Source organism: Pelobates fuscus, chromosome 7 (genome assembly GCF_036172605.1).
Source record: "Pelobates fuscus isolate aPelFus1 chromosome 7, aPelFus1.pri, whole genome shotgun sequence".
In the NCBI taxonomy this organism is placed as follows: Eukaryota; Metazoa; Chordata; class Amphibia; order Anura; family Pelobatidae; genus Pelobates; species Pelobates fuscus.
The window spans coordinates 98,422,272-98,449,886 of record NC_086323.1 but is presented as its reverse complement, the minus strand read 5'-3'; the positions used below and the strand labels follow the sequence as shown (position 1 = coordinate 98,449,886).

The following is a 27,615-nucleotide window of genomic DNA, read 5'->3' as shown; positions in this document are numbered from 1 at the left end:
GACACAGACACTAGGGGACACTGAGACACTAGGGGACATGGGGACACAGACACTGGGAGACCTGGGAACACTGAGACACTTGGGGACACTGGAAAACATGGGGACACTGAGACACTAGGGGACATATGGGGACACTGAGACACTAGAGGACACAGACACTAGGGGACACATGGGGACACAGACACTAGGGGACACTGAGACACTAGGACACATGGGGACACAGACACAGGGAGACCTGGGAACACTAAGACACTTGGGGACACTGGAAAACATGGGGACACTGAGACACTAGGGGACACTGGGACACATGGGTATGCTGAGACACATGGGGATGCTGTGAGACATAGGGACATTGGGAGACACTGAGACATTGGAACACGGAGACACTATGTCCCCATGTCTCCCAATGTCCCCATTGTGGTGTATCACCAAATTAATATAAATATTACACAAGGTTCGTCTACATTAAAAGGTATTTATTTAGAAGGCAACAACACAATACTATAAATGTATCACAAACACACAGCCCAGACCCACGGAGCAACAACCCTTTTAAATCTATCTATCCATATAGTAATCCCTTTCCCCACACGTTTGATCTCACCCACGGTTAGGCCTTCACATCTAGTAATGGCTCACTGCTGCAAGTCCAACATCACATCCACCAAGGAAGAAAAGGAAGCAATAGACTGATTTCCTGCCTGGCCTTATGTTATATGCCCTTAGTTGAGATGATGTGTTTTACATCACATCCTGTTCATGCCTCACTTCCTTTAGCAATTGTGGGAGGGAAGGAAAGATTCTTAGCCCTCCCACCTAGTTTTTGTTTAAGGAAGTCCTGAAAGGAAGATAAATGATCATGCAAGGAAGACAAGTTACCACACCCATGTCCCCCAGCCAGTGTCCCTAGTGTCCCTAGTGTCCCCAAGTCTCCCAGTGTCTGTGTCCCATGTCTCTCAGTGTGCCTAGTGTCCCCATATGTCCCAGTGTCACTATATGCCCCAGTGTCCCCATGTCTCCCATGTCTCCCAGTGTCCCCAAGTGTTGGTCTCCCAGCCAGTGTCCCCTAGTCTCCCAGTGTCCCCTAGTCTCCCAGTGTCCCCTAGTCTCCCAGTGTCTGTGTCCCTAGTGTCTCAGTGTCCCCATTTCTCCCAGTTTCCCTAAATGTCTCAGTGTCCCCATGTCTCTGTGTCCCCTGGTCTCTCAGTGTACCCATGTCTCTCAGTGTCCCCATTTCTCTCAGTGTCCCCATGTCTCACTGTGTCCCCAGTATCCTAGTGACACTGAGACATTGGGACACTGGGAGAAATGGGGAAACTGAGACACTGGGAGACTAGGGGACTGGGCAACATGGGGACACTGACACTGTGATACATAGGGACACTGAGACACTGGGTGACTTGCGAGACTGAGACACTGGGAGACAGGGAGACACTGGGAGCAATCCAACTATACAGCAGAATCAAACTGTGAGTAGTTTGTTGGTGATTTTACAGAATTGTCTTTAATGTCACTCCTTGTGATTTCCATCATGTGATGTCACGCATAACTAATTAATTATACAAATGATTAAGACTGGTATTTTTTTTCCAAGAAAGGTGGCAACCTTAACTACTCTTCACATACTCTTGCTTAAAGGAGCACTATAGGGTCAGGAACACAATCATGTATTTCTGACCCTATGATGTTAAAACCACCACCCTGGCCCCTTCTTGCCTCCCTAAATATAGTAAAATATTACTTGTATTCAAGTCTGCAGCTGCTGGCTATGCCTCTGAACTGACTGTCTGCTGACATCATCAGGAGTGGTGGTCTTAGCAAATTACAATACTTCCCCATAGGATTGGCTAAGGCTGTCAACTAGGCAGATCAGGGGCAGAGCCAGCACAAGTCCAACATAGCCCTGGCCAATCAGCATCTCCTCATAAAGATAAATTGAATCAATGCATCTCTATGAGGAAAGTTCAGTGTCTGCATGCAGAGGGTGGAGACACTGAATGGCAGTGCTGCACACTAGACAGTACTGCCCCAGGAGGCACCTCTAGCAGCCATCTAAGGAGCGGCCAGTGGAGTTATTTTCTCTGAAAAGACAGTGTTTTCTGCAAAAAGCCTGAATGGAATGTTTCTACTTACCAGAACAAATACAATAAGCTGTAGTTGTTCTGGTGACTATAGTGTCCATTTAAGTTTGGAAGCTTAAGAGGGATGTATGGGAACAAAACTTGTGTGGACTGGCTGACAATAAAATTAGTTTAGGTAATGCAGACGTTGGTCTCTCTAACACTGTGGCATGTCCCCTTTCTTCTATACTCACTACATACACCTTCTCTCTGTCTCAGACTATATACCAGGAACTTCTGCCTGCTAGTAAGAAGGTAAGGATTTATGTCAAGCTCGGGGTGTTGCCTGCATAGTATGGCCTTAGTTGGACAGCCTGCAGGATTGGCAGGCAGCCTGACATGCATTCATGCCAGGCTGACCTTCCAATTCTTTGGGCATGTTCACCCCCTTTTGGCAGGTCTGGTCACGTGATTTGTGCCAGTGGCACACCCTTTTACCCCACCCATTGACTTCCTGCTTCACTGGAAACTGCTGTTGGGGGTTATGGATTTATTTGAAAGATGAAAGCATAAGTTGAAAGCATAGAGCATAGAGTATGTGTTTTCTTATAGCTGCATCCTATGAGTTTCCCTCCAGCACCATCTCCATCAGATACATGACGCTTGGGAGGTATGACTGTTTTAGTGTTTTTGGTCGATAAGATTCTGTAATTAGGCCCATCATAATTGTCAGCACCAGGCCCACTGTGCTCTTAATCCGGCCCTGATACCATCAGTTTGGATAATCATCTTGGTTGGGAAGCTCCACCTGAATCTTATGTTGTGCTTTTTGAGGATGTTAATTTCTGGTGCAAACATTCTTCTTTTGTTTCTAGTGTTATAAGATAAGTCCGGGAGTACTATAATATTCCAATACAGCCCCTCCTTTATGACCTTTTCTCTCTTAGCTTTTAATACCTTTTCTTTAAATTCATAGGAATGAAAGCAAACAATTACATCTCTGGGTGCCTCTGGCGCTATGTTAGTTGGTTTATTTAATCTATGGCACCTGTCGATTTTATCGTTATATCCATCTAGAGTAAGACCCAGCGCTTTAAAATAATCTTGTAACAATATTCGCAGATCTTCTTGTTTGCCTGTATCTTTAAAATTGCAGAATCTTAGGTTTTTTTCCTTTGGGATAGGTCTTCAAGATCGTCAACTTTTTTCAAGATAAGAGATTCTTGTTGTCATTTTTGTTAAATCTTCGTTTAATGATTGAATCTGAATATCAACATTTCCCATCCGATCTTCCATAGCTTGAAATTTGTTTGTTAATTTAGCTATATCACTTTTAATTTCTTGTCTAATTTCCATGGAATTTGATAAAAATTTCCTTTTTAATTGCTTCTAATATAGATTGTAGACTTGTATTGAGTACTTTAATTGTAACTTCTTCATTATCCTTGCTCGTTTCCATCAAGGATAGATCTGAATTGGATAATGATTCTCTGGGTGTGTTGCCTTTTAAATCTTTGGATCGAGGAGAGAAATATATTGAGAGATTTTTATCTTGTTTGATTTCTCTTATGTCTTTTTTAGTTGATGGTTTCTGTTCTGAAGCTGTCTTTCTGGTAGCCATAATAATTCCCAATCCGAGTTTGGTATAAATATATCGAATAGTAAGGTATTTAATAATTATAGACAATTCATTCTTATGTTTGTCCCAGTGCTTAGGTGCAAAAGTTGTCACTTATATATGCACAAACATCAAAGGAAAGAAAAGGAAGCGAAAGAAAGGAAAACAGAAAAAAAACAAAAAAAAACATAATATTATTTGTTTTGGGCACTGCTGGTATCGTTCACCGCTGGTGCCTGAGTTTCCAAAGTTTTCAATGCAGTTAGTGTTAAACACACTGTATCAGATCTTCCCAGGTTAGTCTTCCTAAAGATCATCAGAATCGACTATGGAACTTGAGACTTCAGGAGCTTGAAAGTTTTTTATGGAGTATTATTCATCCGTTCTATATGCTGTGTTTGCAGGGACTTTCACTGTGCCGGCTGACCGCACGGCACACACACTCACAGCAGGTGATTCAGGGGTTCGTCTGTTTAACCTTTGGGCAGAAAACTGCTCCCTTCAGCACTGCTAATGTATACAGAACCCTAGCAGACCTCTTCTAAATGGCAGTCTAGAACAGTAAGTTAATGAGTATTATGGCTAGAGAAAGCTTCTCCTGAGACCGCCAACTTGCTCCCCTCCTCACGACGTACGAGGTATTTTCGTCAACACGTCACCATCTCCCGACAATATGAATTTGCAAATCATTCTAAATACCCTATAAATGTCTACATTTATTATTTATTTTTCAGTTGTGGATGGATAGTACATGCTCCCATTAAGTGTAATTTTAGAATGTTTAGAAAACTATCCATCTTTGGCCCTCTGGCAAGCTGTGCACACTATCTCCCAACAACTGAAAAATAATTATGGGGATAAAGTCCAACAAGAGTTCACAGATCTAACTTAGATTATAGGCTCTAGAGTGTAAACAGAGCACTGGAAAGTGGATATTTGGTTTCTATTATGTACATAGTATGGAAAGAGGTTTTAATTTTCTGAGACAACTTCAACAACCTACTTCCAATCATTTAATTTGACTGGATTCAATCGTACCCCTGTAGAGAGATGCATCTGAATGAGGGAATATATAAAGTATGATAACATTTATACATGGATGTGTTTTTTTAATTTTTTTATTTACAGGAGCAGTTTAGATGGCAGAAAGGGCAACAGCTGTTGTCCTTGCTGGAAGAGGCTTTGTCATGGAAAGCAGAGACACCCCAAAAAGACTGGGTCATATCCCTGAGCAAGCCTAACGAAAATGACAATCACTTACTAATGACAATCACAGAAGAGCAACGTGAGTTGGATGAAGTGGACTCATTTTAATCAGTGGATTCACAGCTTATTTTAGGCAGATAAAGAAATATGTTCTATAAAGTTAGAATGGGTCGAAAGGGCATGTTAATGTCAGAATGAATACTTTTTTTTTCGAATCAATCTTAACAGAATTTGTGATATGCAAGAGCTGGTCCCCAGATATTTTATAAAAGGAGATAGTGTATACCATGATTTTATATCACAATCTAGTAGTCATCCAACATCTGCTCTGTCACTTTGAGAGTTGGTGTCAGTGAAAAATAAAGGAGAAATGCACGGCAGAGTTATGGTGGCAAAAACATTAGATGAATATATATTAGATGAAAATTCCTGAAATCATGGCACCTGTTATTTTACTTGCACCTTAGAATCTTTTTCTCATGTTTTAATGCAGAGTACTTGGGTTTGTGTTAGATTTATATCTATGCCTTTTCCTAATGCTATAATTTATTTATCCTGACCTCTCTTCCCTGTTCTAGGCGTGGTTCCAATAAAAGATGTTTTCACAGCTCTCGGGGACATTAAAATGAGTCTTGCAGAGGTAAACTGTATTTAAAGATACTATGTTCTATTCATTAATGGACCTTGTGCAACTGTTCTCATTTAAAGGGACACTCTAGGCCCCTAAAGCACTTTAGCTTGCTGAAATGCGTTATGTGTAAAACGTGTGTCCTCTTTTTTTTCATTTTGTAAAAAGTGCAGATTTCAATAGAAATTGCCACTTTTATAAATTAACCTGGTTACACCCACTTGGCTTTAAAGCAGACATGTCCTGTTATTTCCTATTTGTTTAGCTCAGTGAAGCTAAACTCAAGAGGCAGCAGTTGCCCAGAGCACCTACCTTACAAAGACACCTCATTGAGCTGCATTGGAAAGTCTGTGATTGGACAGCCATAGAAAGTCTGGGCAGGGTTTGAAGGGGAGGGCTTGCAAAGGCTGCATAAAACAGAATTGCGGGTTTTGCAAGCTGTGTTTAGATATACCTAATTGAAAAAAAAACAAAAAAACAATTTAATGCATGCAAGTTTTCATTTGGAGTATATCTACCAAACAGTGATTTTAATTTATTTTGTATTTGGGCAGTTGAGTGTCCCTTTAATCAATGATAGTGTGTCTGTTCACCAAACAGTAAACTGGGATGAACAGAAAAAGTAAGAGTTGAAATATTTAAGCCAAACTTGTTGACTTTGAAAAATGTCTCTGTATAATAAATATGACCTTACTTATCTGAATTTTGGTTTCAATTCACTACATTTCCCATTTTACCTGAGTGTACCCAGTAACTGTTAAACAGAGGTATGTGAATATGATTATGTGGCATGCTAAGACTAAAGTGATATTGTCTCTTCTTAGATTGGAATTGAGAGCTACTCCAGCACAGTGGTCTGTGAATCGCGCCCTAACCAGCCCCGCAGTGATTATGGAAAGCTCTTTGTCGTTTTGGTCATTATTGGATCTGTCTGTGTCATGATCATCATTGCAGGAATTATTTATATCTGCTGGCAGAGGCGCTTGCCCAAATTGAAAAATATGGTACGTATGCCAGCTACAGTATAGGTCTATTCCAAAAAATTCCAAACCCAATGGCTACAAAGCCAGAAAGCTTTCTCGGCGTTAGAAAACTATCTGGATGTAGCTATGTATGAGTATTCCATATCTGGTAGCATGTCTGCGTATTTCAAGGTTTGGGGTGATTGAGTAGGCAGGGGAATGCAAAAGCGTCACTGTCACTTGTTTAAAGTATTGATTATTCCAAAAGCATCAAACCAGGTAGAAAATCCAAAACACTCAGACAGGCAAAAAGTTAGTCTGAGGGGCACAGGTTCAGAGTCAACAGCAAGCAAGAATCCAAATACAAAAAGAGAAGTCCTGCACTCACTCCCATTACTACTGGGCCGGCAGCAAGGACTACAGTACACATCAGCCCCAATATATAGTAAAAACCAAAGAAAAGAAAAAGTTACCTGCGCTCTCTCCTTAATCCCTATGTATATTTAGACAAATGGAGGTCATTTAGTTGCTCCAATGGCCATTGGAGGGAATGCCCGCCTGCCAACGTCAAGGCAGACCCCCCTAAGCGGGTCCTAACACTGACTCTTCAGCCTGCTTCCTTGAGCTTCTGGCAAAGATATCTCTAATGAGACAGAGAGGGGTGTTTTTTATATACACCCCTATATACTTATTAACCCTTAATAGGGAACACATGGGATAGGCGGCAGCATTGTAACATAGCTGTGTGATACAAAGTAAATACAAATACAAAAAGAGAAGTCCTGCGCTCACTCCCATTACTACTGGGCCGGCAGCAAGTACACATCAGCCCAATATATAGTAAAAACCAAAGAAAAGAAAAAGTTACCTGCGCTCTCTCCTTTATCCCTAAGCAAGAATGGGTACACAGAGAATCACTAAATTTTTTAACACAGTAGGACAAAAGTCTACACTCTTAAGCTTAACTAACATCTGAGCAGGGAACTGAGGGCAGGAATGGTTCTATAGGAGAAGGGAAGAGTGAGAGAGTGAGGTCTGTGCGCTGGCTGTCAAAATTGCCTCCATGCCCCCCTCGTCCCAGGTCTCAGTTGAGTCCCAGGGTGGCTGATTGCACAGAAGAAGACAGACGCAAGTGGCATGGATGGTCCCGTTCAGACCAACCCGAGTCATGTCAGCAGGAGGGAGGAGGATATCAAACAATTGTGCTCTCTCTCTCTTAACTGCCATGATGCTCTGAAATGTTTATGTAAGCGCGTTCTATGCTGTTGTGGCGTTAGATGCATGTTTGTGAACCTAAGCACTACCAAAATAAAGAATGATAAAAAATTTAAAAAATGACCTTTCTGTCCTCTAAATAATAATATATATTATATAGGAGCACTTAAAGCACAACCCTTAAATTATAGTAAATAGCATGAGGGAGGTGGCACTATATGGTACTATAGTGCTAGGAATACAACTTTGTATTTCTAGCACTATAGTTTCCCTTTAAGTAAAGGGACAAATAAGCACTATCCAATATAATATAGAAAAATCAATAACATAACTACTAATTATGTGGACATTATCTGACAAGAATGATTTAAAAGAAACGCACACTGCAATGTCCAAATGGAACATATTAGGTTAATGACACACCGGTCACCTGTTATGCAAGTGCACATGCCTTTCTGTAGCCATCAATTTGTGATGTAGTTGATAATGTTGCAATAATTAAAATTTTTTGTTGATGTTTCTATTGCAGGGTTAAACACAATTCTAGTGGCTGTCTTCCTGACAGCCACAAGAGGTGCTTCTCTACAACAACCGAGTGAAACTCAGCCATGTGACCAAATGCAGCTCATAGAAATTCATTGAATTCAGTTTATTCTTATGGGAAGCATTCGGATGTTTTCCGTACATGAGTGCCAATCCCCAATAAAACTTAGACTGCTGCCCGTTCTATTTCCAGACCACCTAGACAAACGACATTTGGGAAATATGAACTACCAAACAGGGGGAGCATTGGTATTCTGAAATGAAGAAATTCCCTTCCCGAGACTGGCCAGGGCACCTATTTCCCTGGAACTGTTTTGGGCTAGTGCCTCGTGCCTCTCCGGTTCCCTGTGTTAGTTCACGACCATTTCCCTCCTCCTGGAGGTCCAGATGCTTGTCACCGGAGGAGGCCTGTGTGCCTGCTGTCGCAAGTTTTGCAGTCTCCGCCATTTGCGGCGCGTCTTACGGGTTTTGTGGACCACACGTCGGGCTTGCTGGATTCTTGGTGTTGTCTTCGGCGGGTAGGTGTTTTGGACTCGTGTGGCAGCTTTCAGCTGTCTGTTCTGCAGCTTCCTCCAGAACGCCTCAAAGAGGCTGTCCAGCCTGTATAATATGTTCTGTGGGTCAGTGGAGCACGTGGCGACCGCCATTTTGGGAGTGCTGCTTAAGGTGCTGTCGCTTGTTGAAGCTGTGCCGCCTGCTCTCAGACCAGTCGGGAAGTCCCCAGGGTGCGGGCCGGGATGACCCCCGCCGGCCCGGGAGGGGGGGTTGCAGGGCGCTTGTACTGTGTGCATGGTAGCCGGCTCCCGCCGGGTAGGAAGATCGGCCTGATAGTACTTTGGTGGATCCAGCAAAGGAGGGCTCCGCTACACTATTAAAATTACATTTTTTTATGGTGCCATGAGCAGTGCTGGCAAGGAGACTTTGTGGTAAAACCATTCGTTAACAGTTTAATCTCTAAAGGTAAGCCAGCACCAGGGATACCCTGGCACCAAAACAACTTCTTTTCAAAGAAATTATGTTGCAGAGAATGTTTTTTTAGGCAAAGCATTGTGTAATGTGCTTCATTACGATTTGAAAAATAGTTTTTTATTTTATACATTGGCTAACGGAGCTCAAGCATTTTTTTAAATTCCCAGACATAGTGTAAAACAGTGTTTCCCAGTTGGTGTTCCGCGGAATCCTAGGGTTCTGCGAGAACAAAATTGGGGTTCCGCAGAAATTCGCCAGTACCAAGATGGCCACCGCTAACTGCTGTTCCCAGAAGGTCAGAAACAGCAGAGATCGTGCTACCGCGATCTCATAAGAGATTGCTGGAGCGCGATCTTAAGCACTCCCTGCCATCAGCCCACTAAGCCGTCAGCCCGCCCTGCCGGCAGAGCCCACCAAGCCGTTGGAGAGCCCGCCGTGCTGTCAGAGAGCCCATCCAGCCGGCAACCAGCCCGCCCTGCCGTCAGCCATTTCCTATCACTCGTGGTAGAGAGTGTACCTGAAAGTGCAAGCTCTTTTATGGGCATTGAAATTGTTTGTTTGAAACATTGAAAGGCTCTGTTAAGGGGGCGGGGCCTGACCGCCGAACCGAGAGGATGCAGAACAGAATGTCTCCTGCTTTCTCAGGCAAAAATCGCTACGTACAAGCCGCAGGTGTCCCCCAAACGACCCAAATGGGTCACCAATCGAGAGGTGAACTAGCGGGGCTCACACTGACACCAAACACGATGCCATCCCGGCAAGAATCACCGGTGCAACATCTGCGGCCTACAAGCCCACACGGCACTGGGGAGACGGCCGCTCCCCGGTTGCCCCCAAAGCCAAACAGCTGGCGGCTGGACCCTCGTTCCCCCCCTATGGAACGGCGGGGGTTATCCCGGTCCCTGAAAGACCCCAACAGCCCAGGGGGAAGTATACCCTAGCAGTGCTTACTAAACCGAAAATGGCGGCAAATGACCCTGAGCCACAAGACAAGGCGCACTCAAGCGACTGGATGCCACATTTGCAGCCTTCTGGACAAAACTGGCGGAAAGGCAGGCTGGGGCACACACCCTGGAAGAACACTTACCGACCGCACGCCCGCGACCACGAGGTGAGAGAGCGGGAGGGCCGAACAACACCTTACCTAAAATGGCAGATACCACGCGGGCCACACATGCCAGCGACGCCCAGGGTGGCATCCCCGCCAGGCAAGATAGACTCTATCCTAACGTATGGCAGCAAATGGAGACTTACCCACCCCAGAGAATCCAGCCCAAACCAACAGCTCCACCGGCTCTAAGGGAGGTGGCACGCCGGAGGGTCAGACGCCGCGCTTCACTTAGACACAAAGCGGCTAGGAAGCAACCCTACACGAGACCTCGGACTGGAGTACTGCATCGATCAGAGGTACAGTGCAGCACCCCAGGTTTAGCGAGAAATTCAGCCTACCTGCCTGCACCTCGGTTTCGCGGTCTGCGGTACACCTCCTTAAGCAGACTGCCTCCCGCTGTCACGATAACATCCTGCCTCCAGCGAAACAGCAGGCTACAACATATTGCCGAACAAATCCCTGCTGCCAGTTGGCGGGCCTCGAGATCTGGCGTGGGGTGAGGGACTAGGGTGGACTGGCTGCATGTGTCCCACACCTGCTTTACACACTTTACCGGGACGCCTGTTGCTCCTACCTACACGGCTGTCATGCCTAATCCTGGACTGCCGAGGACTCTTTTTTCCTGCAGAGAAGCAAAGTTATCAGTGATCTCCTTTAGTAACTCTACTACTTGTGGTATTTGATGCATTTACGTTATCAGTTTAAACTATAATATTTGTTAATATGTCTATATATAACGGCAGGCTCAAAACGATATTGTTCTTTAAATGTCAAGCCTGGTTTCTTCTGCTATAAGCAATCAAGAATTGTGCACCATTTCTTCGACTGCCACACCAATGTCTTACTATGTCTGCTTCTGAATTGCTTAACTAGGTTGTCGTGGCAATGTAACCCAGTTGATATTATACCTAGCTAGAACTACAGGAGAATATCGAGTACTCAGCTCCCTATGCTAGGTTAACTTGACTACCCAAACAATCCCCAACCTGTACCGCCTAAAGCAAAAGCTAGCATAAATCACACGAAAGTTTAACCTGGTTCACCTCAGTGGTATCCCCAATTATACAAACGCCTAGGGCTGGCTCACATGCCTCGCTAACCAGAGCTCCATGTTAAACATCTTGTTCCATATTGTGGTTTTCTCAAATTTCATATTTACTAAGTATAATCTCTGCCAGAGAATAGACCGCACCTATTTGTCAGACGAAGTTTGTGAGCTAAGCATCTAGGCACTGTGTAATGTGTTTTTTTTTTCTCATAGTTTCTTATACCAAAAATAGTGCAGTACTCTCAACATGTAAAGTAAGCTACCTGATGACAAATGTCAATGTTATATTTGAACATGTCCTGTCTATTTGTGAACCTGACAATGCACTACATAAAATAAAAAAATAAAATAAAAAGAAAGGCTCTGTTAAGTAGGGGCATAGGAAGCTCTATTAGGTAGGGACATTGAAATTCTGTTAGGGACATTGAAAGGCTCTGTTAGGTAGGAACAGAGCTGCCATCAGAAATTTTGGGGCCCCTGACACAGTTTAAAGTCTGGTTTTAGTGTGTGTATGGTGAATGCTGTGTGTGTTTGTGTTGTGGTTTTAGTGTGTGTATGGTGAATGCAGTGTGGCTTTGTGTTGTGGTTTTAATGTGTGCATGGTGAATGCTGTGTGTGTGTTGTAGTTATTGTGTGTGTATGGTGAATGCACTGTGTGTTGTGGTTTTAGTGTGTGTATGGTGAATGCAGTGTGTGTTTGTGTTTGTGTTGTGGTTTTAGTGTGTGTATGGTGAATGCAGTGTGTGTTTGTGTTTGTGTTGTGGTTTTAGTGTGTGTATGGTGAATGCAGTGTGTGTTTGTGTTGTGGTTTTAGTGTGTGTATGGTGAATGCAGTGTGTGTTTGTGTTGTGTTTTAGTGTGTATGGTGAATGCAGTGTGTGTGTGTGTTGTGTGTTTTAGTGTGTGTATGGTGAATGCAGTGTGTGTTTGTGTTGTGGTTTTAGTGTGTGTATGGTGAATGCAGTGTGTGTGTTGTGGCTTTAGTGTGTGTATGGTGAATGCAGTGTGTGTGTTGTGGTTTTAGTGTGTGTATGGTGAATGCAGTGTGTGTTTGTGTTGTGGTTTTAGTGTGTGTATGGTGAATGCAGTGTGTCTTTGTGTTGTGGTTTTAGTGTGTGTATGGTGAATGCAGTGTGTCTTTGTGTTGTGGTTTTAGTGTGTGTATGGTGAATGCAGTGTGTCTTTGTGTTGTGGTTTTAGTGTGAGTATGGTGAATGCAGTGTGTCTTTGTGTTGTGGTTTTAGTGTATGTATGGGGAATGCAGTGTGTCTTTGTGTTGTGGTTTTAGTGTGTGTATGGTGAATGCAGTGTGTGTGTTGTGGTTTTAGTGTGTGTAAATGTGTAAAATAGGGGCTGCATTGGGGGAGGAGGGGGATATTTACATCTATTAAACACACAATTGTATTCCCCCCTCCCTGCATATTACCTGACTAGGGAGGGGGTAGATTTCATCCCCGGTGGTATGGTGGAGGGAGCCAGCCGCTGTACAACGTAGACAGGGGTCAGCCAGCCCCATCTTAACTTTCCAGCAGCTCCTGTGTCTGTAACTCTCATGTTACAGACACAGGAGCTGCTGGAAAGTTAAGATGGGGCTGGCTGACCCCCATCCAAGTTGTACAGGTAGCCAAGGCACGCAGGTGCACATATAGATAGCAATAATCGCTATCTATATGTGCACTTATGGAATGTGGGGCCCGGGACTCCCAGAGCAGTCCGGGCCCCCCATGACCGCCGAGCCCATGACAACCGTTATGGTTGTCATGCCCTAATGGCGGCCCTGGGAAGGAACTTTGGAATTCTCTGTTAGGGACATTGAAAGACTCTGTTAGGGGCAAAAAACTGTTAACTGAACTTGGGTTGGGCTTCTCATCCTTTTTTTTGTTAAATTTATTTAGAAATTATTTGAAATATATATATATATATTCTGCTTACTATCTGTATTAATCAGTTCTATACACACATAACAAACATTGCTTTTGCTACAAAAATCTGAGCTGTTAGCAAAACAGTGCAGTCAGTTAGTGAGATCTGTATTAAAGTGTTCGTTTTACTCAAAGACTGAGGCACTTATGTTAAATTATTTCTAAGAGCTTTGTAAAAATCAGCATCCTTTTCAGTCAGGTAGTGAGATCTGTTTCAAAGTGTTCAAATCTTTTTCCTCTAAGTCTGACTCAAAAATCCTGCTTAAGTTAAGTTCTTTCTAAGAGCTTTATAAAATTCTGCATTCTTTGTAGACAGAGGCAAGATCTATATTTTTAAGTGTTTTGTTTATTTTTTACCAATACACAACCATGAATTTGGAAAGCTGGTTAAAGCAGGGAACTATTCAGAAAAATATTATTACTACTTCTAGCTGTTCAGCACTTATAGAAACTGAGGAAGAAGATACAACTAAAAATCCAGAAAACATGCCCACAATAGTTGAATCTACTGTTCCTCAAATAGCAGAGACAAGTGACAAGTAAGTGAAAATATGATTATAGCTACTTGTCACTTGGATTCACAAGTGCCAGAAATGAAGATTGTCCTGAAGCACAATGCTTACTTACTTTGAGCAAAACCACGCAGAGTACAACGATAAAGACAAGAGTATCAGAAAAGTAAACAGTTTATGAGCAAATAATTTAAAAAATGATAATGAAAAAGCCACAGTGGCTTCTTACAGAGTAAGCTACCGCATAGCACTTGCTGGAGAAGCATACACAATTGGGGAATTGAAGCTGTGCCACTTTCCAACAACACAGTTTTATGCCGTATTCATGATTTGCTGATGACATCCATACTGAACTAATTTCTCGACTGCATCAATGTGATGCGTACTCGCTGCAATTAGACGAGTCCACAGATGTTGCAGGACTTCCAATTTTGTTGGTTTTTGTTAGATATCATTTTGACAAACAGATTGAAGAAGACTTGCTTCTATGTGAAACTGTTAAAACTCATACCACGGGTGGAACATTTGTAACTGTATCCAGAAGTTCAAGAACACACACAGTATAAATTGGGACAAATGTGTATATTTGTGCAGTGATGGGGCCAAAGCAATGGTTGGTAAAGTGGCAGTCGCTGTGACACGAATAAGAAATGTAGCAAAAAACAGCACCAGTTCTCACTGTGTTCTTCACAGACATGCACTGGAAGCTAAAAATTATTTCAATCTCACTTAAAACTGCGCCAGATGAATCGGTCCAGATGATTAATTTTATAAAAAGTCGACCATTACAGTCACAGCTATTTAAAATTATATGTGAGGATACGGGTAGTTACCACTCTGCTCTGCTTTTGCATTCAGAAATCCGTTGGCTGTCACAAGGTAAAGTTATTGTTAGAATGTTTGAATTGCGTCAAGAGTTGTTTGCATATTTCCAGGATCATAAATTTTGATAATCTGATTGATTAACAAACATTTTGTGGTTATCTAAAGTAGCATATCTTGCAGACATATACACAAAATTAAATGACATATGTTTATCACTCCAAGGAAAGAACACTAATATTTTTAATGCAAGAGATCAAATATTTTCACTGTCTCGTAAGCTGCAGTTTTGGACCTCATCTGTTGAGCAAAATTATTTGAACTCTTTGCCAACACTTAAGGATTTTCTTGGAAGAATCAGAAATTGAACTTGAAGATGAAATTTGCAATGAAATTGTAGATCATCTTCGCAATTAAATCACATCTATTAATCAGTATTTTCCATTCTTGATTGAAAACAATAATGACTGGGTTCGAAATCCATTCATAAAAGACAAGCCAGTCAATTTTTCTGATGTAGATTTTGAGAATCTGATCAATATTACTTCTGACAGTGAACTAACTTATTGCTTTTTGGGGTGATTTATGCGAAGAATACCCAGAATTGTTCAAGCGGGCAATCAAAGTTCTGTTGCCATTCGCCAGCACGTACTTATGTGAAACTAGATTCTCGCTTTACTCTGCAACAAAAACAAAGTATCGAAATCGACTTGATGCAACTGCAGACATGCGAATATAATTGTCACCAATAAACCAGATATAAAAAGAATTTGCCAGCAAAAGAGAACATTACAAAGGTTTGCACTACACTACTCTACGGCACAATATTTTTTCCTCGGGGGGAGAGGGTTCCACAGTGTTGCTATACAATGTTAAAGGGTTCCAAGGGAAAAATTATCTGGGAAACTCGGGTGTAAAATACTGTTTAACAGTACAGTATGGCTAAAATAAGAGGTCATAACACAAAATTGTTAAGCATGGTATAGATTGCCTGAATCATAAATTCTGCCTGTAACTTTACATGAATGCCTTTGTAGAAAACTATGAATGCTGTTATGAATATTTCTTTTCTTACAATTTTGCATTGTCTTGTGTAGGAGCTGCACTTTGTTGAGAATGGCTGCCATGATAACCCAACGCTGGATGTAGCAACTGATGCCCAGTCAGAGATGCAAGAGAAAAAGACAAGTCTTAACGGTGGCACATCTCACCGTGCAGATGGCTGGGAAACGTTAATCAATACAAACTCCAAGGAGGAAACAGAGGCAGTGGAGGAAGACACACACCTGTAGAGATAAAAAAGAGTTTGCCGCCCTGCTGGCGATGGGGATAAAGGAGGTTTTAGATCACATTAGGCACCTTGACGCCATAGGCTTTCAATTCAAAAACTTAAGAAATAATAGTTCCAACCTTTTTATAATTGGTCAAATCATAACTAAAACTGTAGAAGCTAGCATTTGAAAACAAAATTTTATTCCCTTTATAAGCCTAGATAAAATAAAATAATAAAAACAAAAAAACAAAAAAAAAACACAGCAACATTCCCTGAAATGAGAAAACAAAAAAGACTGAAAACTTCTGCTCCCTTCCCTGACCTGGCGTACGAGGTTCCAAAATGCTGCTTCCTTCCCTAACCTGGATGAAAAAAGAAAATGTAAATGCTTTCCTTGACCCGAGCAAGATATTCTGCTCTCTTCACTGACTTTGGCCAATAAAAGCCAAAACGTCTGTCTGCTGCATTCTCCTACATGAGGGGAAAGAATATAAAATAATATTTTCCTTCCTGGGCCAAAAAAGAAAATATTTTTTCTCCTTGCCTGACCTGCCAGTATTGGCCATAAAACATTTAAGGTCAAGTTGTCATAGTTAAAAGATCAATGGGAAGCAAACAGGCCCTGTGAAGTTATTCCCACAACTTCACCTCCTAGTTGCTTCAGTGATCCACCCATAATAAATTGGGAAAGAGTGTAACTGTATAAATTGTGCCAGGTAGTGTCTGGAATTCAAATCTTCCCAGATCCAGATCAGTCGGCAGTTTGTATTTACACTGGCAATGTTTATTATGGCACCTTAATTTTCCAAATATGTTTCTGGTGTTTTCTCAGAAAACAGAGGTGCAAATTCAGCTATTTACTAACCTAGCTATGGTACGCTTGGGAAAAATAATTTCATCACTCTAGATAACCCATTAGGGCTTCAGAGTGATGGCTCTGTAGACCAGACAACACATAATACATAGCATGGTTGCTTGGTTTCCTAGCTAAATACACAAGCTGTTGGATTTTTCCTGGACAAAAGCATTGCGTTCATTCTTACAATTGTGTAACGTTCGTCTATCTCCCAAGTCAGAACTAAGTCTACAGCACGAAATATAGGAACTATCTATTTCCGTTGATCTTGGCTGGCACATCTGTTTGAAGATAATTATTCTGTGAATCGTATTAACAATGGAAGTTTTGTGATTGTGCAATTTTCAAATGGAAGTTTTGTGATTGTGCAAAGTGAAGAGCATAAACGTGGCCACGTTTAAAGCAGTGATATAGAACGTAGATCCCTGTTGCCTGAAACACGAGTACGTAAGCCTGCGGAGAAGAACACAAATTGAGCACCTTAAATACTACATCAGTGACTAACTGTAATCATGCACTATGTGGCAAAATCGCACTAGTCTGTGTTCTTAGACGGCAATATACTTTTTACATAATGATTGCTGCAGTGCAACCATCACCAGATGTTAACATTAATAAATAGAGCATGAAATGGATTTCTGTACAGCTGAACTTCTTTCATAAATATGACAGTATGCTTGTGGCACCAAATCACCCCACTCCTCCCCTCTTTTGATTTCTGAGCTTTACAATAAATTGCAAAGATATATAAATATGCAAAATGAGTCCCTTGCATGCTGGGAAATAATGTTCTCAGCACAAGAGCCAGATTTTAAAGGAAAGTGCAATTGAGAATGTATTAAAAAGTAGCCAATTAAAAAATCAAATAGGTAACATAACATGTAACATAATACACATGGAGAGAGTGATTCAAATGTTATGCTCTATTGATTAATGTATTTTTTTTATTAGGTGACGGAACACACTAAAGTTGTAAACACTAAAGCGAAATGCTACTACAGAGATCTTATTATGGAGCTTGCAATCTAACTGGTATAATATTACAGATATATATTTGTGCATTTGAATCTGAGTGTGTATCTAAGATTGTATGTTTTTGTATTGCTAGTGGTATTTTTCTGCTTGTTTGTAAGCACAGCTACTCACTCTATAGGTTATTATGACAAAGTCTGTATGAAGCACTAATGCAATGTATTCCAGTATCCAGTACCACACTCAAATTGCCCATGCTCACTGGCTCACCAGACACCAGTTTAAATTGTGTGGGTGCTAAATAATTAAAAGATATATGATGCTGGAGTTTTGTTTCTGTTTCGTTTCTTTAATAATATCTATGATGGGTTACTCTGCAGACACCTCCGTCTTCTATCGAAAACGTCTAGTGCTGTATCCCACAGGAGCCGTCACTACTATTCTTTCATGCATGTTCGATCCTTTTATAATCCAGCTCTCGCGACCCTCAAGACGTTCTATTCACAAAGGTGTGACTTGCAAATGCTTAGTGGTGTATAAAAAGAATATAAACAATTTTTTACATATTACTTTACTGGTACCATAATTGCATTCAAATGGTTATATTATACTTAAAGGAATACTATATGAACCCAGATCACTCAATACTAATGAAGTGGTCAAGGTGTCATGTCCCTGTAGTTTTAAGCCTGCAGCTGGGAACATTGCCGTTCTACAGGAACAGCAATGTTTACATAGCATGGTTTAAATGCCTCTAGCGCCTGTCACTCTAACAGCCAGTAAAGGGGCTTTCAGAGAAGTAGAAAATATTTGCTATTTCTATCAGATGGGCTCATAGAGACCATCTGATTGGTGCAGCACATTGTTTTGCCTTGCAAGCTCACTAGCCATTCAATGCTTTCCTACGGGATCATATCGATGATCTCAGCCATGGAGGCGGGACCAGCCGAGGAAGAGAGCGCTATGGCTTTGGAGAAAAGGTAAGTGAACTATCTTTTTAAGCCCTTGAAGGGGGGGTAGTCGCCTCAACGGCTACTAGACACTATTGCATTAATAATATACATTTGTGTTCCTTTAAATTATATGTAACATATGTACTTTTATCATCTGGACAACCTAAGGCATAATGCGACATAACATTTACATTAGTACCCTAAGTCTAGGGTGCTCACAAAGGTAAGAAGTGTATATTTGCATCCTTCCCGTAACTCACGAGATGTGATGCCACTCAAAATATTGTTTTATAAAAAACGGAACAGGAGAATTAGGGACAGAAGTACATGCATTACCCAATTTCATCTTTATAAAGTCATACCTAGCAGCTTCCCTGGACAGGATTGGCACCATTTTTCCTGCGAGGTATTTGTAATAAAAGGTGTCATTTGCCACCCCTGCAGTGCCATTGAAGAAATGCCAAAGTGCCCAGGTGCTTCTCTTGCATTTTTTTGTAGATGCCTAAATGCTTATGGTACCGTTCCTATTATTATTTAATATTTCTATAGCAAATAATGAATACATACTGATACAAATGGAACAGCAGACTAGATTCCTCATTCCCTAGCCTATGACAATAGAAGTGTAGCGGACCAGGGGTAACCTGGCTAGTTACCTTTGCTAATTCCTTCACTCAGCCACTCTGGAACCATTAAAATAAGCAGATATCCATTCCCCCAGTAACTAGACGAATCATAGTTCTGGGAGTCAACTGGTTTAATGCATCCAAACACAGCCTTTTTATTCACAGACCCCAAAAGGGGGTCTCCATTGTCTTCACCACAAACCCCTCCCAGGAATCTCTAGGCTTGGGAGATAATTGTGTTAAAGACCGATAAACTAATTATCTCCCAGGAACAGAGAGGCAAACACAAAATATAAAATACAGAAAAACATAAAATAACCCCACAAATAATATATCTTTAAATAGCCCTGATCTGAGCACCCAAGTTCTACAAATAGCGCTCAGATCCATGCAGTGTAGGGTAAACGCCACCATGTTAAAGTTTTGACCGGCCGCACATGTGGTCCTATGCCCAAAATAGTTCTGTGGCGTTTGATGCTTTTGCCAGTCAACTTTCGGGAGCTCCTGCGGCCGCTATATGGGGTTCTCCGCCTGGTTTTTAGGTAGCGATTGTTCCCCTTAGACTCAGACACTTTCCCTCCAAAAAGCGCTCTCCTGGCGGATTTCAAAGTGGTTCAAAACCGCGAACCAAGTTGTCCAGGAACTGTACGGTCACCTCATGACGAAAACAGTTCCATAGCATTCGTGGCTAAGTCCCGCTGAGGTGACTGGGAACCCACAAAGTCCTCATGCTGAATTTAGTTTCATAGCGGTCGCAGCTAAGTACTGCTGGGACTATTCGTAGGTTTGGTTCATTCGAAGAGCTGCCAGAGAGCCAGCGTTCGGTTCTATTCGCATTAAGGGGAAAGTGCCAAACCAGGGCACCCAGGGAAAGCTACTAATAGCGGCTGGGCAGGGTAACTCCCAAACGGTGTCCCAGACCTGGACCATAGTCGGTGGGCTGGAGGCCGGCTTCTACACTCCTCCAGGAGTCCATGGCAAATGTAAGTGGGAAAGAGCGTTTGTCACAGGAAGTTTGACTTTTCTTTTTTTACTTCAGGTTAATATGGTCCTCTACATATTAAAGGCACACTGTAGTCACCAGAACAACTACAGCTTATTGTATTTGCTCTGGTGAGTAGAATCACTCCCTTCAGGCATTTTGCTGTAAACACTGTCTTTTCAGAATAAGCAGCACTGCCATTCAGTGTCTCCACGCTCTGCATGCAAACACTGAACTTTCCTCATACAGATGCATTGATTTCCCCCTCCTCCCCCCGGGGTTCTCCACTGCACCGGCAGCGCAGCTCAGCTCATTCCGGGACTCTAAATTGTCCAGGAATGAGGGTGCTTGGGACAGACTCAAAATGCACGACAGTCCCGGGCGATTCGGGACAAGTGGGCACCCAACCGGCGGCAAGGGGCGGATCCAGAACCTAATCTCGGGAGGGACACTTGTAGGTTATTAAAAGAAACAATCCAGGCACAATAACCACTACAGCTCTTTGTAGTGGTTATGGTGCCAGGAGTGCTATGTGACAGTAGTAGAGAATAAGGGCAGTAGTGTGTGTGTGTATTGAAAAGCAGTGTGTGTATTTGGGTGCAGTGTGTTTGTGTACGTAAGTTAATATATATCCTTTATGAGGATAATAAATATATTTTTTGTCCATGATAAAGGAGCTAGTTCCCATATTGCTAAAGGGCCATTTGCCCCCTAGTGGTTAGGTCATGTATAGAGATTAGAACAGAGAGAGGATAGGGGGCACTCCCGAGACCTACTTTTGTATGAAAGGTTCTGCCACTGTGACCAAAACTTCATGAATGAGAGAATAAATAGTTGTGGCGCACTCAGACTACAAAGAGAACAAAGAAGGCTACTAAAATGCCTATCTAAGTATAAATATGGAGATTTGGTTCCACCATATGGCCATATGTTGTTAAGCCCACCACTACTTTCAAAGTACTCCATTATTGGTGGGTCCCACACTAAAATATGGGGGGCAAATAAATAGTAATAGTGTTAAAAATAAAAGTGTTAAATTAAATACTGGTATTTATTCTCTCATTCATTAAGTTTTGGTCACAGCGGCAGCACCTTTCATACAAAAGTAGGTCTCGGGAGTGCCCCCTATCCTCTCTCTGTTCATATTATATTTGGAATCCAGACCAGATTCCTTAGGGGTTAAGCACCCCGCCCAGGCCCCCCCAGGTTCAGAGTCTCCTTTAGAGGTGGCCACAGGTGTGTATATATAGGAGGAGTTTATCAATTGTCAGTTCACTTTTATTATTTTTTCCAGCTAGCACAGTCATTTGCAATAGTGAGTATACCCATTTTAGCACAAACACATGAACTATTTAGTTTTAACACTGTTTTTAATTGCTTTCATCACTTATGTTTGTATACTCACTATGCTCTTACTAGTATTTAATTTAACACTTTTATTTTTAACACTATTACTATTTATTTGCCCCCCACATTTTATGTGGGTACTTTGAAAGTAGTGGTGGGCTTAACAACATATGGCCATATGCCGGAACCAAATCCCCTTATTTATACTAAGTTAGGCATTTTAGTAGCCTTCTTTTTTTCTTTGTAGTCTGAGTGCGCCGCAACTATTTATTCTCTCATTCATGTATAGAGATTAGAACTAAACTGTTCACTGTACAAGAGTTGCTAATGCTTTAGGTCCTGTTTACCAGGATGAGAAATAGACCTTCCACTGAAAACCGATTATTTGCCTCCCTAATGGTCACATTTTATACAGGGACAGTAACAGAGGTATTTTTCATAGAGTTAATGAATATTTTGCATATCCCCCTATTTTTGGATTGATCATGACTTATCTAAAGTCGAGTGTGTATTGAGGGGCAGTGTGTATGTCTAAAGTCGAGAGCCGCAGGGTCACAGCGTTGCCACGGGTTACCGTGGCAACGCTCCGCGCGGCAGTCACACCGCAAGACTTGCAGAGGGAGCTGACTGGACGAGAGAGAAGGGAGCTGACAGGAGCTGCAGGAGAGGTAAGTAAACGCTTCCTGCCAGCCCCCCTCCTACACAGTGCACACCACTGGACCACCAGGGAATGAGAGCCCCCCTCCCTGGTCAGCTAACAAGCAGGGAGGGGGGAAAAATAAAAATAAATAAAAATGTAAATAATAATACAATTAAAATAAAATATTAATAATATAACAAAAATAATAATATTAAAATCATACATTTAAAAAAAAAAAAAAATGCCCACCCCGCACCAAGGCTCTGCATCACATACACAAACACACTCTGCATCACACACACACACACACACACACACACACACACACACTGCATTCATTATATACACACACACTGTAAATAAATATTCAAATAATATCATTTTTTTGGGATATAATTTTATTTAGAAATTTACCAGTAGCTGCTGCATTTCCCACCCTAGTCTTATACTCGAGTCAATACGTTTTCCCAGTTTTTTGGGGTAAAATTAGGGGGTCTCGACTTACATTCGAGTATATACGGTACATTACTTTATTCCTGTTTTACGCCTAGTAGTACTTACTTCACCATTGGAGTATTTTTTTTTGTATTTATTTCTACATATTGCACCTTACTTGAGACATCTATACCAACATATAACCTTAGACGGGGTTTGTTCTGTCCATGCGCAATTCAGCTGAGCTCTAAGTTAGCTCTATTAAATGTGAGTGATAACCACATAAGATTACTTCACTACCTATTCACAAGATATACAGTACTGCACTATTATATGCAAGTGGTGAAACAAGATTTATCAATAACTCGCGTCAGCCGATGGACAACACTTGAGGCCTAACCTAGGGGTTGGTGGAGGAGGCAGCCAATCCTCTGAACCTGACCTGGCAGCGCCCATTAAGAGTGCGGTCAGAACCCTGAATTCCCCCTTCCCACCCCCCAGGCGGGGATTATCCCGGACCCCAACAAGATAGCACTCACCTCTGACACACTTCTGGGAGATCACTCCCACGCGGTCTAACCAAAATGGCCGCCGACAACACTGCTACACACTGCAGAGTGCGACAGAATCGACCCTCACAAAGCTGGATAAACTCTTTGAGAGCTTCTGGCAAAAGCTCAGGGAGAGGCAATGCAGCGCAAACTTGAGGCACTACTCACCTCCTGCAGCCCAGTAGTCCATGTGGACCCTTCCGAAATGGAACAGAGTCACATCCAGGCGCCAGAAGAGAAGACGACCCAGGCGGACAGACCCAGGAGCGAAGCCTACAAGCAGAACTTCCCCACGGACACCATCTGCCAATAAAGCAAGTCCAGGGCACCACCGGGCCACTAGCAGCCCAAGCCCTCGTGAGGATCGGGGACTCCCAGAAACACCAAGAACTCGCCCTTCTGCAGCCAAGAGAGTGGGTGGAGGATGGGGAGAGCCGGCAGCAGCGGGAAATGGAATCCACAGAAGTACAAACTATCTTGTCTACCCCATTCATGATATGCCAGCCCAAGCCGCCGCAAGGAGACAGAGAGACAAGCTTGAAGACTCATGCTTCTCTATACATCGACCTGGATTCAGCCCGACAGCTAAGGGCATAGGCTGAGTCGGCTATATGCGAGGGGACACTAGACATGTCAGGGCATCAGCCCGTTGTATCTTCCCCATCACAACAATGCTATCTAGTTGCAGTATATGATTCTCCTTCTGATCTGAAGCCTGTGCTTAAATGTAAATTTAAAGAGAAAGGTTAAGATAAAGGGGGACTATTGCAACCAGTTAATGAGGTTAAAAACATAAATAGAAATAAACTTTTGGAATATAAATTAAGAAAAATTAGCAAGATACGTCCAGTATGGTACCCTTTTATCTGTGACTACAATCAAAATAGCTACAGAATAAGGAGATTCAGGAAAATGTAAAGTCCTATCCTGAGTTTTGATCTAGTTTTATATAAAATACTTTCCAAAACACAATGGTAATATTTAGAGGTGCCCCCAATTTAAGAAAAAGAAAATGGCCATTTAAAAAATATAATCTATTTATTAATGTGCAAATGCGGCTTACACTATGTGGGGAGAGCAAAACATCCCCTACATGTGGATGAATATGTAAGAAACATGGGGAAATATTCTGATACTTAAAGGGACACTATAGTCACCAGAACAACTACAGCTTATTGAATTTGTTCTGGTGAGTGGAATCATTACCTTCAGGCTTTTTGCTGTAAACACTGTCTTTTCAGAGAAAATGCAGTGTTTACATTACAGCCTAGTGATAAATTCACTGGCCACTCCTCAGATGGCTGTTAGAGATCCTTCCTGGGTCATGGCTGTCTAAAATGCATCCAAACATTCAGTGTCTCCTCCCTCTGCATGCAGACACTGAACTTTCCTCATAGAGATGCATTTATTCAATTCATCTCTATGAGGAGATGCTGATTGGCCAGGGCTGTGTTTGAATCATGCTGGCTCTGCCCCTGATCTGCCTCCTTGTCAGTCTCAGCCAATCCTATGGGGAAGTATTGTGATTGGATCAGGCTACCACTTCTGATGATGTCAATAGACAGCTTGTTTTTCTGAGGCAAACAGCATGCAGATTTACAGCTTTTGCTATATTTATGGAGGCATGAGGGGCCCAGATGGTGGTTTTAACACTATAGGGTCAGGAATACTTTTTTGTGTTCCTGACCCTATAGTGATCCTTTAAGTCAGCTCCATTTCCTGTGTCAAAGAGAGAGGTGGGTATTGTGGGAAACCTTTCTTTAACAGGGGAAATGGAACTGACTTAAGGCTCCTCCTTTTGTCAGAGAATGTCAGGCATAGGAAAAATACATAAGATAAAAAGTGAATTAGGGGGTTCTCTGTATTAGGAACTCAAGGATAATCATCCTGTCTCCAACCTTTAAGTCTAGCTATCATTGTAAATATTTGTCTTCAAGATATCTTATGTGCCTATCCATCAAACCAGGGAGAAAGGCTTTATTCGGAAGACAGAAGTGAAGGAAGCTTAGCTATAGTTTTACTCTCTACTTATCATAGATTCAAATAGGGCTTTATAACACTTGTTGAGTTACCTGGTAAACCCCAAAAATGTAAGTGTAAACAAGAACAGCCACTCCAATCAAATGCCCTCTCTCTGTCCGTCAAGACAGAAAATCTGTGGTGGTTATCATAAGCCTTTCTGAGACTCATAAAGCCCACTTACTCAGAGTTACTTATCTGGTAGAAAAGGTGTAAAGACAAGAGGCTCATACATTAGGCTGCTGCAGATGTTATGGTGTCAGGAACACCCTGGCATCATCTCACAGTAAAATATCCAACTGTTAACACAGTTTGACAACTTACCTTGGTTCAGCCAGTGCTTGCAGCCTCATCCATTGCATCGGACCTGCTCCGGTAGAAGAAAATTAATTGCTCAAAAGAGTACTCATGGCTGCATCCGTTTTTTCCATCCAGGAAAAGCCAGATGTTTCTATACTATAAAGCTGACGCTCTCAGCCAACGAGTGTGGTCCTGCAAGTTCCAGGCTTGTTTTGTAATATTCTGTTTCACGATAAATCCAGCCACTCTAATTCCCACCAACTTATATTTATGATTGTTTACTTAAGTTCTGTGTGACGGATTATGGTGAAAAATGACAAGAATACTGTAAGGAGAAAATTCAACTGTCTATGGTGCCTTGCAGGACCCAGGGTAAATATATAATATATGGTTTGTCCTACTAGGGAAGATAGAGACAGCACAAACTGTATAGTGTAATATTGGTATAATATAAGTGCCAATTGGCCACTCACACTTTACTAGTGATGTCCCGAACAGTTCGCCGGCGAACATAGCGTGTTCGCGGTTGCGAACACGCACGATGGTCGGTCCGCCCCTATTCGTCATGGAGGTGGGAGGGTCTGCTGCTGATTGGCTGGAATGTGTCTGCTGACTGTGAGGTACAGGGTCAAAGTTTACTCAATGATGACGAATTGGGGGCGGACCGAACATCACGCGTGTTCGCAACCGCGAACACGCTAAGTTCGCCGGCGAACGGTTCCCGGCAAACTGTTCGGGACATCACTATTTAGAGCCAAATATAGAGCCATCAAATTATAGTTACCTTTTCAGATCTTGAGCTTTATTGGTATCAATCTCATTCAGTGGGGGGAAAAAAAGCAAAAAAACAGCCAGTTAAAATAACAGTAAAAGTAAAGTGCACAATGCGAATTTCTTTACTTACACAGAAGTAAACAGTAACAGGTAAAACATATCACCAAAGAATCATAGGATAATCCTATGCTTTTCGTTCCAGCTAGGGACTTCCTCAGGGATAGTGCCTCAGTTGTACAAAATACAAAGTGCATTTGAAAGCTCCCTTCCCTCCCCAGTCCTTATATACATCCCCAATTAGTTTAAACAGTCTTCCTATAGGTTCTTCCATCTTCTCCAGCTGATAGCAGAACCTATTCAGATTACTTCCTGGTTCTGCCATTGTTAATGTAATCGCATTCCAAACGCAATGACATCATACGTTTTCTACTGAGGTGCCGCCATCTTCGTTCTCTGAGTTCCGTAACGTCATCAAAAAACTAAATAATACAACTAAAAACAAATAAATAAATGTAAAATAAATAATAATTAAAAATATATATATATATATATATATATATATACACACACACACACATATATATATACATATAAAATGTGTATATATATAAAAATATAAAATACTCCAGTAGAGCTGCATAAACCAGGTAGTTATTACTCTTACACCAGATTATCCTATGGAATTATAAACACCTTAGCAAGGTAAAAACAAGTAGTGATAGTGAAAAAGAAATGATGGCAAGTAGAAAAAACCACAAATCGTACCATAAAATTTGGTAATAGTAACAACCCCTGGATGTTGGGCTAAGGTAACATCCCCAGGACATACTTGAAAACCAGAGTAATCTGAAAATTCTGAATGTACCTTTCTTAAATACTTTGTTATTATTATTATTATTATTATTATTATTATTATCCACATTCAGTCCCCCTGGTTGAAAGGTTTGTAAAATAAAATATTACTCCAGTAGGCTTCCCGTTGTGTTAGATCTTGGTGGCATTCCCACCCCTCCAATAATTTCCTACACAGTAAAAGTCTTTCTATATGAATCTTGCTATAGGGGACATTGAGAGCCAGATTGATGATATGCATTTATTCCCCAGCTGAGCGCCTCATTTTGTGGATTGTGAAAGTCACTATTTGCTAGGACCCAGGGTGAGCTGATAAATCATACTATGACACTCCGAGCACCATAACCACTGCTGCCGCTGAGGTGGTTATGGTGCTTGCAGTGATCATTTGAAGTGGCTGTGACTGTCACCCCCTGGGG

At 41.9% G+C, this 27,615-nt stretch overlaps 1 protein-coding gene across 2 annotated transcripts in view; it reads left to right on the top strand.

The window, feature by feature from the left end:
• The window catches only part of PODXL2 (podocalyxin like 2), an 80,243-nt gene extending 62,199 nt beyond the window's left edge, over positions 1-18,044 (top strand). For both annotated transcript variants that reach the window (XM_063426256.1, XM_063426257.1), the window contains exons 6-9: positions 4,807-4,963; positions 5,463-5,524; positions 6,337-6,516; positions 15,714-18,044. In XM_063426256.1, the coding sequence (XP_063282326.1) occupies positions 4,807-4,963; positions 5,463-5,524; positions 6,337-6,516; positions 15,714-15,908 (594 nt within the window). In that variant the 3' untranslated portion in view covers positions 15,909-18,044. The remainder of the gene's footprint in view (positions 1-4,806; positions 4,964-5,462; positions 5,525-6,336; positions 6,517-15,713) is intronic.
• Positions 18,045-27,615: the final 9,571 nt, after the last annotated feature.